The 11,596-nt window shown below is 42.3% G+C and overlaps 1 protein-coding gene across 1 annotated transcript; it reads left to right on the top strand.

Annotated features, from left to right (window-relative positions):
* Positions 1–3,179: 3,179 nt before the first annotated feature.
* DIRAS3 (DIRAS family GTPase 3) lies at positions 3,180–6,647 on the top strand. Its single transcript, XM_069738238.1, has 2 exons — positions 3,180–3,244; positions 3,524–6,647. The coding sequence occupies exon 2, from the start codon at positions 3,603–3,605 to the stop codon at positions 4,194–4,196; it is 594 nt and encodes a 197-aa protein (XP_069594339.1). The 5' UTR covers positions 3,180–3,244; positions 3,524–3,602; the 3' UTR covers positions 4,197–6,647.
* The last annotated feature ends 4,949 nt before the right edge of the window (positions 6,648–11,596 follow it).

Raw genomic sequence — 11,596 nt, 5'->3', positions numbered from 1 at the left:
TTCCTGAAGCCCCAGGAAGCAGGAGACTCCATCTGCGCACGCGCGGCCTCAGGAAGATGGCCGCGCCCACCGAGAAACCGCTGAATAGCGGCGAGCGCGCTCTTTTTCTACAGCTGCGTAGTGCATTCGGCACTTGCGCATGCGATAAGCACTACGCCACCAACGGGAACATAAGCAAGATGTGGGGGAGAAACAGCGCTGTGACCACGCCCATCTGACCCGACCAGCCTGATTGACAGGCAAAAAAGGCCACTTTTGTAAGGTATTTCGGCAGCATAGGTAGGGAATCAGGGGACAAAAAATACCCTATTGTAAAGCACAGCTCAGGCCCTATTTGACGGTATTTTTATCTCCTACTGAAAAAACGGGGTGACAGGTTCCCTTTAAGGGCTACATCAGGGGTGTCAAACTGCATTCCTCGAGGGCCGCAAACCATGCTTGTTTTCAAGATTTCCTTAGCTTTGCACAAGGTGCTGTAATCATCACCTGTGCAGTACAAGGAAATCCTGAAAACATGACCTGTTTGCAGCCCTTGAGGAATGCAGTTTGACACCCCTGGGCTACATCGTGATCAAGGTTGGACAATACATGGAGGGTGGGGGCTTCCTTTGTTATCTCACTGCCAGCTTTCGATCAGCAGGTCTGACGGTTTTATAGTGTCAGCTTGGAATCTAAGAAAGGTAAGGCTACATTCCCAAGATGAATTTTTGGAGAGTTGTGTGTTTTTTTTATTTTATTTATGCTGCAACAATTTGAAAAAAACGGCAGTAACTTATTTTACTTAAGAGGTGCAGAAAATCTACAACATCAAAAACTCACTGTGGGAATGTAGCCTAATGTTCCTCCATCCTGTGCCTCCCCAGCTGTTAGAAAAACTGTATCTTCCATGATGGGAGTTGTAGTTTTGCAAAAGCTGGAGATCTACAAGCTGGGGAAAAATAAATGCCCTAGTGAATGTCTTGTCGATTTTGTGTCCAACTAACATAAATGTTGGGGTAAGGTCACACAGGAAGTTTTTGCTGCGTATTTTTTTTATGCTAATTTTCACAATTTTGTACAGTCCCAGCAAAGCCTATGAGACTTCAGATCTCATGCACACACATTGGTTTTTTGTTTGATCAGTATTTTGTGCTTTGCTGCGTTTTTTTGACATAGAGCATGTCACTACAATCGGCGTTTTTGCTGTGTTTTTTCACCCATTGACTTGAATGGGTGTTGAAAAGAAAAAAACGCAGGTATCATTATTTGCTGCGTTTTTGCTGCTGAAAATCTAAGGACATTAGCCTGGACAAAGAGAAAAAAAACGCACCTAAACTTGCGTTTTTGACGCAGCTTCTTTCCTGCCAAGATGATCAGGTTTTGCTGCAGAAAAATAAAGCAGCAAAAACGCCCTGTGTGAACTTGCCCTAAGGCCGTGTGCATGCCTTGTGTTTTTTTTCGTGTTTTTTTTTCGATAAAAACGCTATAAAACCGCAAAAAAATGCATACAATAAGCATCCTATCATTTAGAATGAATTCTGCATGTTTTGTGCACATGTAAAAACCGCAACATCTTCATTAATTTTGCGGGTTTTTTGTGGATTTCCCACTACTAAATGCATTGAGAAGTGTCCGGAAAAAAAAGGCGGCAAAAACGCATGCGGATTTCATGCAGAAAATGTCCGGTTTTTCTCAGGAATTTTCTGCGAGAAATCCTGAACGTGTGCACATAGCCTAAAAGTCAGGTAAACTGGGTATATTCTTGGAAGTTATAGCTGCTACAATAATATGAGGAAAAATTCATGTGGTCCTTAAAGGGAACCTGTCACCCCGTTTTTTCAATATGAGCTAAAAATAGCGTTAAATAGGGCCTGAGCTGTGCTTTACAATACTGTCTTTATTTTCCCCTGAATCCCCACCTTTGCTGCCAAAATACCTTAGTAAAGTCGTCGTTTTCGCCTGTCAATCACGCTGGTCCGGTCAAATGGGCGTTGTGAAATCGCTGTTTCTCCCCCACCTCTTGCTTGTCCCTAACAAAATTCCTTCCCGGCGTTGGCGTAGTGTTTTGCGCCTGCGCAGTGCATTCTGCTCTCGTGCCTGCGCTTTATGCTTTGCCCAACTGTGGGCAAAAAAAAAAGGTAGAAAAACGGCGCATGCGCAATGATGTATTGTATGCTTTGCCCAATACATACTGCGCATGCGCAAGAACGGAATACACTGCGCAACTGCAAAAAAAAAAGCACGATCTGTGCTATTCACAGATCGCGTTATGTCAGACACGCCGAGGAGCGTGGGGGGAAACAGTGATTTCACAACGCCCATTTGACCGGACCAGCGTGATTGACAGGCGAAAACGGCGACTTTACTAAGGTATTTTGGCAGCAAAGGTGGGGAAACGGGACAATAAAGACACTATTGTAAAGCACAGCTCAGGCCCTATTGAATGCTATTTTTAGCTCATATTGAAAAAACGGGGTGACAGGTTCCCTTTAAGATCAAACCTGGCTTCGTTCTTAAAGGTTATTGCATAATTATTATTATTTTTTTATTTTTATCCAATCCATCCATAGATGATAAATACATGATTGCTGCTTAGACCCCATCGATCTCAAGAGTACCCTGTGTGAATAGAGCGTTAGTGAGCATGTGCGACCGCCATTCCAATAGAACAGAGGTCGCACATGCTCACTAAAGCTCTAGTCACAACATGGACTTTGGGTCCTCTTTTCTGATGATCAGTGGGGTTTCAGTAATGGGACTTCCAGAGAAAAAAAAATATATAGCCTCTCCAGTGGATGAGTGACCGCTTTTTCAAGGTTAGTGATTGATGCTCAAAGGTCTGGTGTGTAGAATGTGAAGTAGTTGCGGGGCTATGTACAGACTGAGCCATAACCACAATGTGACTTCTTTTGGGGCGGCAAGATGAAACATAACACAAGTCGGATATTTTTTGTTTCTGTGGTCAAATCTGGACTGATTGAAAATAAAACTATATTATACAAAATGGTTAATCGTCACATCCGATCCTCCATTCTTGCAGCAATATTCTTCATCCGCTGTGAGTGGGAATATGTAGAGCAGGATGTCTGCGTCCACTAGATGGCACCACTCATCTAATATTGCTCGTGCCATTCAAAACCAATATTAAAACAATATATATGGAAAAGGGAGGGAGCTCCTGCCTTCATCCGGCTGTGAGGGCTGTAGTAATCAAACCTCCTCCAGACCGCAGGAAGGCTGGGAGACGGCACGGCGCTCCTGCAAGGTAAGGTCCCTGTTCTCCGTCTAGCGTGTCCACCCTAGTGCGGTGCAGCCGGGATTTACATCAAGGGATTAGATCCAAAGATGTAATTAGCTGATCATTTGGTCCTGTCGCATCCTGACTCATGCACTTCCAGGCACTTGGGATTGTGCAATCAGCCGGGGATGTGACAAGTAGCAGCAGGCGTTCTGCGCATCTGATGTTCTGATTCTCTAGATTTGCGTCATATTCTGTTTTTTGCAGAAACCTTTTTTTTTAACCTTTTTCAATCTTCCTCAACAGGTGTCCATGTTGTTTCGGCATGTAACTGTAGCCAGTCTCAGCATTTCTACCTGAAACTTTCTGCATCTTTCCAGCCAAGATGCCCGAGCAAAGCAACGATTACCGGGTGGTCGTATTCGGGGCGGCAGGAGTTGGAAAGAGTTCCCTGGTCCTTCGCTTTGTACGAGGAACTTTTCGAGAAACCTATATTCCCACCATAGAAGATACCTACAGACAGGTCATCAGCTGCGACAAGAACATCTGCACTCTACAGATCACCGACACCACAGGAAGCCACCAGTTCCCCGCCATGCAGAGGTTGTCCATCTCCAAGGGTCATGCTTTCATCTTGGTCTACTCCGTCACCAGCAAACAGTCGGTGGAAGAACTAAAGCCAATTTATGACCAAATCTGTCAGATCAAAGGAGACACACACCATATTCCCATCATGTTGGTTGGCAATAAGAGCGATGAGTCTCTAAGAGAAGTCCAGAATTCTGAAGGGGAAAGCTTGGCCAACAAGTGGAAGTGTTCCTTCATGGAGACCTCCGCCAAACTCAACTACAACGTACAGGAATTGTTCCAAGAACTTTTAAATTTGGAGAAGAGGAGAACTGTGAGTCTTCAGGTGGCTGGAAAGAAGTCCAGACAGCAGAAAAAGGATAAGCTGAAAGGAAAATGTTCTATAATGTAGGATGGGGGTCCGTCCTACTGATGTGGTCAGTCCTTGCATGAGGCAAATCGGACTGTAAAATAGGAAGCATTAACTTTTATGTTGGGCGATTTTGTGGCGATGGTGCCAAAACTTTGGCACACTATAGGAACTGCTTACGGTATTTTTTATTTTTTTTCTCTTCTCAGTCACCTTATAATTTGCCAAGCCAAGCTGTCTCCGTGTTCATCACACTTTTTGATGCATTTGGTCACATTTTTATTTTATCATTTTTTACTTTTTTTTTTTTTCTTGAAAACTACCACAAATTTGGTAAAAGTTATAAGCGTTGTGGGAAATGTCTGTATCTGCGGCAGGAGATTGCTAGAAGATGTCTGCAGGCTGCCCAGAACTACAAGAAATCTGTACTATTAGCGTGCCGGGCGATGATGGAAAAGATGTCGTAAATTAAAAATGTATTTGTGCTTAAGCCTTTGTGGGTTTTTATGTACTTTTATTTTTGTTTTGTTCTTTATCAAGTTCCATATTGTTAAATGCCGGCCTGAACTCTATGGTGTACAGCCAGCTGAAGTTGGTGCTTTGTCATTCTGCATCTTGGTCCTTTCTTTGTGTGTTTTTTTTTTTTTTTTTTTTTTAGGGCTACATTTGCTCAGAAACGTTTATTTGCTTCACTATGTACAATAAACTTAAAGGTTTGTATCAGACAAGAAAGAAATAAAACATTTTACCTTATTTATTTTTCATGGAACAAAATCATTATTCGGTCATGTCTAAAATTCACTAGACAATACCCAACTCTGCCTGAGGACAAGTGAGGCGCTGTTTTTGGGAGAAGGGAACGAAAGCCTCTATTTGTGCATATTTTTTTTTTTTTTAAAGCAGATTTAATGAATTTGGTGCATATTTTAGTTGCTGCATACCACCACAAGAAATATACTCCGTTTAGTCTATACTACATTTTGTCATAATTTATGCCAAACGCCCTTCCACAAAGCTCCATTAACTTTTTCAAAAAGTTGGGACAACAGGGACAAGAACGCGAAAAGTTTCACCACTTTGGAGCAACTGAAAGATGAGCAAATGTTTAGCAAAATTACGAGTTTTACTCCAGAATACTAGCGAAATCCTGATGAGTTGGGGCCTGTACAGAGTTTTAGTGTTGGACATTGAAACCAAAGTTCCCATTTATAATTTGGTTATTCGTGGAGATAAAACATCCATGCTGATGATATTCTGGTCAGTAATTGCCACTGTCTTCAGCAAAACTTGTGTCGATCTATTAAATGCGGTAATCTTGTCAAACTTATAAAACGGAGGCCTCCATTCACATTGGGAAGCGTGCGTCTGCTAAGAAGCCACAAGCTACATCATTAAAAATTGCAGAGGGCATGACTATTGTTGACTGGCTGAATGATTGTGTAGAAAATGTGCATCCATTAATAATGTGCAAGACAATATCTATTTCTAATAAAGCAGCTGAAAAGTATAAGCAGATTATTGGCAGACACATCTCGGTCGTGGGCTACACATGCGCTATGTGTGACTCCATCCTGACACTCGGCTCATCAGTAACCTTGATCGAATGATTCTTATATAGTGGAAATAGAAGTGTACATTCATCAAGCAGTTTTTGCCAAAGATCTGGTCCAGCAAACTAAAAATGTATTTCCGCATTCGTCTTTTGTGTTATGGAACGTTAACACATGCAACTTTTGGCATTTTAACAGCAGTCCTGGGCAACTCTGATTTTTTTTTTTTAAAAGTTGTCCAGAGCCTGTGTAAGAGGGTGGTGCTGTTATGGACAGTAAGGAACACGCTGTCACTTTAAGAGGCTGCACCCCCTTGTCTGGTGTGATGGAATGTTCTGCTTCTCACTTGCAATAATAGTTGTAATGAACTACTCTGCAGAGTGCAGGTGTGTGAGCTGAGGCTGCTGCAGAGAGGACTTTTTGTGCTGATATCTGAAAGAGAGAAAAACTGTGTCCTGATATAGCTGCAAGAGAGCCACGAAGATACAGAGAAAGGGATTTACAGTTTCCGGGAGCATCCCTAGGATTCAGAAGCAAGAAGACCACGTTTCACAGAGCTGACAGAAAGCTGTGCGCACCAACGTATTGGACTGCTGGGGGCCCCCTGGGACTGGACCTGATTCTCCAACATCACCGTGAGTTTGGTGCACCTGTTAGGGCCTAGTGTAGGCTTCAGTAGTCAGTACACGGAAGCCGTGTGGCCTGCTTAGAAAAGGCCAGGGAGGTTATACGTAGAGTAGCATCATCACTTTATTGTTTACATTTGCTTGTTAGATATATTTTGAGTCTGTTATAGCTGGAGCACCGTGCTGTTTTACGGAAAAGATAAAGTTTATTACTCTTGTAAATTGTCTTTTGCCATTTTATACCCCCTGTTTGCATCTCCCTCATCCACTTCTTTCCTTGCCTTCCAATAAATCTACCCTTTGTTGTTTGCACCTCATCTTGTGTACAGTAGTCTTCCTGCACCGTGGTGGTCCCCCGGCCATCGCTTCACCTGGACTATGTGTAGGGAAGCACACGTGACAAATTCATCATCATCATTTATGGCAAAAATTAAGACAGAAGTGGCGCTCAGCAGTGAGGAGTTTGCACATTTCTTAAAGGGGTTAGTCGTTGTCCCAAATTTTATATATATATATATATATATATATATATATATATATAATTTTTTTTTTTTTTTTTTCTCGCTCTCTCGCTCCTATGGTGGGTTTATATTCGGATTTGCGTCTCCTTTAATGTCACCTCCGGCACATTTGTAATTAATGGTTCGATTGTTTAATCAAATGTTTTGTCAGGAGGCAGAAAGCAATTACACAGAAGCTGGTTCATCACGTCAGTGTGGAATATATGGTTATTTAAACCAAGATGATGTTGAATGCCGCGGTGCCGATCACCTGCGGCGCTGGAAGAGACGAGGGTATAGAATGCGGTTATTTCACTGGTGGTAAATCACATTTATTTCACTAGAGCTCACTGTCACAAAGATATATTACCCACACTGCTCCCTGGTAATGGAATCTGTAAAACTCCTTATAGTTATGTATTACCCCACCATCTTACAGCCCATATACTACTTACATGCCCCGATCTTTTGTAAATGTAGCATACCTTTTCTTTTGAACATCATACTGTACAGAATTTAGAACTATAAATTGTCTACACAGCAAAATACTGATAGAGTAGGGATCAGAGCTCCAGACACCATAAGGAACTGATATACACTCTATGGAGAAAAGTATTGGAAAAACGTCTCACTGAATTTTTTCAGACCCATTGCCCTCGGTGTATAATATCCAGCTTCATCAGCCCCTAGTGTTTGACATCTGGCCTCATCACTCTTAGTGTATAGTGTATGACATCCTGCCTGGTGTATAACATCCAGCCAAATCACTCCCGATTGTAGAACATCCAGCCTCATCACTCACCGGTGTAAAACATCCAGCTCCATCACTTTCCGGTGTAAAACATCCAGCTCCATCACTCTCCAGTGTAAAACATCCAGCTCCATCACTCTCCAGTGTAAAACATCCAGCTCCATCACTCTCCGGTGTAGAATATCCAGCTCCATCACTCTCCGGTGTTAAACATCCAGCTCCATCACTCTCCGGTGTAGAACATCCAGCTCCATCACTCTCCGGTGTAGAACATCCAGCTCCATCACTCTCCGGTGTAGAACATCCAGCTCCATCACTCTCCGGTGTAGAACATCCAGCTCCATCACTCTTCGGCGTAGAACATCCAGCTCCATCACTCCCCGGCGTAGAACATCCAGCTCCATCACTCCCCGGTGTAGAACATCCAGCTCCATCACTCCCCGGTGTAGAACATCCAGCTCCATCACTCTCCGGTGTAGAACATCCAGCTCCATCACTCCCCGGTGTAGAACATCCAGCTCCATCACTCTTCGGTGTAGAACATCCAGCTCCATCGCTCCCCGGTGTAGAACATCCAGCTCCATCACTCCCCGGTGTAGAACATCCAGCTCCATCACTCCCCGGTGTAGAACATCCAGCTCCATCACTCTCCGGTGTAGAACATCCAGCTCCATCACTCCCCGGTGTAGAACATCCAGCTCCATCACTCTCCGGTGTAGAACATCCAGCTCCATCACTCGTGGTGGACACCGCGTGCTTCCTGTTGCTGATGAGGCGGATAGTGCGCACTATTCCTGCAGCCCAGACTGGCGGTGTATACCGTGTGGCCCCTGCTTCATTCAGCAGTTTGTGCCTACCCCTTGAGCACTATTTTGCAGCCCATACTGGCGGTACATACCACGTGCCTCCTGCTTCATTAAGCAGATAGTGTCAGTCCGTGACACATTACCCTATCTCAGTAGCTTGCGCACTATTTCGCAGCCCATACTGGCAGTACATTCCGCGTGGCTCCTGCTCCATCCAGCAGTTAGTGTCACTTGTGACACACCATTGTAGCTCTGCGGCTTGTGCCTACCCCCACGACCTATATGTCTTCAGGCTTTTTATTGATGCAATCTAACCTTGCTACTCGGGGCTTCTCTAAGCATACTAGTATATTAGCACACTGATGAAGGTCCAGTAACGACCGAAACGTTTGTGAATACTGTATGTAAATAAACCCCCTACTTTGCATCACAACACTTTTGGAGTGTGCTAGTCACTTGCATTTTAGGAAAATGAAAAGGAACATACGAGGAACACAAACGGCTCCATCAGTCACCCAAGAGCTCTTTCTTATTTCATATCGTTGATTGATCTAAATGAGAGAGATCTGATCTCTAATATCTCTTTGAAGCATCAAATATTCTCTTGTTTCTAGAAATGTATGTGAAAAAAAAGGAAACCCCACCTTTGCCTTTAACAAGATGAAAGCTGAGATGGGGCAGCGGTGGACCCGGACTAGATGTCCTCGGAGATATCTGAACAGACAAGACAGAGACCTATTAATAACATGCTCCCTCCAGAGATCTCTGCGGGGCCGTCTCTAGGGTAAGGCAAGTTAGGCAATCATTTTATTAGCTCAGGGGCAAGAATCTTTGTCTGTCAGAAACACACAGAAATTACAGGAAATTTCCATAGCGTAGATCAGTTCCAACTACAAGGCACATTAACATCAAGTTTACAATTTATGAGGACATCGGGGCACACGAGACTGTAACTGAGCGCTGCTCTCATGCCCATGTGCTATATGCCAACATTATACTGGTCATGCCCATGTGTTATAGTCTTACATTACACTTGTCATGCCTATGTGTTATATGGCAGCATTATATTTCCATTGCCTATGTGTTAAAGTTCTACGTTATACTTGTCATGCCCATATGTTATATGCCTACATTATATTTGTCATACCCATTTGTTATAGTCATACATTATAACATTATACTTGTCAAGCCCATGTGTTTATAGTCCTACATTTTACTTGTCACGCCCATGTTTAATGTCGACATACTTGCCGTGTCCATGTGTTACAGTCCTACATTATACTTGTCATGCCTATGTGTTATAGTCAATTATACTTGTCATGCCCATGTGTTATATGCCTACATTATTCTTGTCATGCCTATGTGTTATAGTCCTACATTATACTTGTCATACCCATGTGTTATATGCCTTCATTATACTTGCATTGCTTATCTGTTATAGTCCTACATTATACTTGGCATGCCCATGTGTTATATGCCTACATTATACTTGTCATACCCATGTGTTATATGCCTTCATTATACTTGCATTGCTTATCTGTTATAGTCCTACATTATACTTGGCATGCCCATGTGTTATATGCCTACATTATACTTATACCCATGTGTTATATGCCTTCATTATACTTGCATTGCTTATGTGTTATACTCCTACATTATACATGTCATGCCTATGTGCTGTTTTAGAAAGTCCAATGCATTATTTGGCTTTTCTGGCTCTTCGTACAATTCAACTAATACTTTAGTAAGTGTGTCAAGGACCCTAGCCTTCTCCAAGTATCTTCTGAACGGCTCGCTTTTGGAATCTGCTGCCTTGTAGTTCGCCATGGCCAACAGTACAATGTAATGTACAGTTCCTACATTATGCTTGTCATGCTCATGTGTTATATGCCTAAATTATATTTGTCATGCCTATGTGTTATAGTTCCACATTATACTTGCCATGCCCATGTGTTACATGCCTACATCATACTTGTCATGCCCATGTGTTATGTGCCTACATTATACTTGTCATGCCTATATGTTATAGTCCTACATTATACTTGTCATGTCCATGTGTTATATGTCTACATTATACTTGTCATGTCCATGTGTTATATGTCTACATTATACTTGTCATGCTCATGTGTTATATGGCTACATTATACTTGTCATGCCCATATGTTATAGTTTTACATTATACTTGGCATGCCAATGTGTTATAGTCATACATTATACTTGTAATGCTCATGTGTTATATGCCTACATTATATTTTTCATACCCATGTGTTATAATCCTACATTATACTTGTCATGCCTATGTGTTATAGTCCTACATTATACTGGTCATGTCCATGTGTTATATGCCTACATTATACTTGTCATGCCCATGTGTTATATGCCTACATTATATTTGTCATACCCATGTGTTGTAGTCCTACATTATACTTGTCATGTCCATGTATTATAAGCCTACATAATACTAGTCATGCCCATGTTTTATATGCCTACATAATACTAGTCTTGCCCATGTGTTATAGTCCTACATTATACTTGTCATGCCTATGTTAGTCCTACATTATGCTTGTCAATCCCATGTGTTATATGCCTACATTATACTTGTCATGTACATGTTATAGTCCTACATTATACTTGTCATGCCCACTGATACATTTATTTGCAAGATTAATGACGAGTTTGTTATGTTACCATTGGGGATGCACCATTAACAGCGCAGCTGCTGATTGGCTGCAACCTATCTGTTCTGTCAGAGAGTACTTTTATACAGTAAAGGCTGTGGACAAACCCTTAAAAAGGAACCCAAGACAAAAATGTTACCAGTGTTACCTGTGTAGGTCGTAGAATGTCAATAAAAATGATACCTGTCTTGTAGTTATGCGTCGTGCCAGTGCTGAGAAATCAAGCTCTGAAGTCTCATGCAAATTAGCCTAAAAGTGAATCAGGGGCGTATCAATGCATTTGGAGAACATAGACACGCCTCTAGTGCCCTAGTTTTCATGTGGCTTCACAGCTTGATTTCTCATCACTACCACATTGGATTACTACAAGATGGCGTCCTACGATCTAGGCAGATGTACCACTAGTTTCATTGCTAAAATCGTCTCGACATTTTCCTTTTAACTTCTTTTTACCAAGTCTGTCTAAATTCATTGTCACTGGCACTTGTTTCCTTGTGGGGGCCACATAGTGAATCATTACTGGGGGGGATA

Source organism: Ranitomeya imitator, chromosome 8 (genome assembly GCF_032444005.1).
Source record: "Ranitomeya imitator isolate aRanImi1 chromosome 8, aRanImi1.pri, whole genome shotgun sequence".
Classification (NCBI taxonomy): Eukaryota; Metazoa; Chordata; class Amphibia; order Anura; family Dendrobatidae; genus Ranitomeya; species Ranitomeya imitator.
Note: the sequence above shows the minus strand (reverse complement) of the source record. Positions and strands in the feature narration are given on the sequence as shown.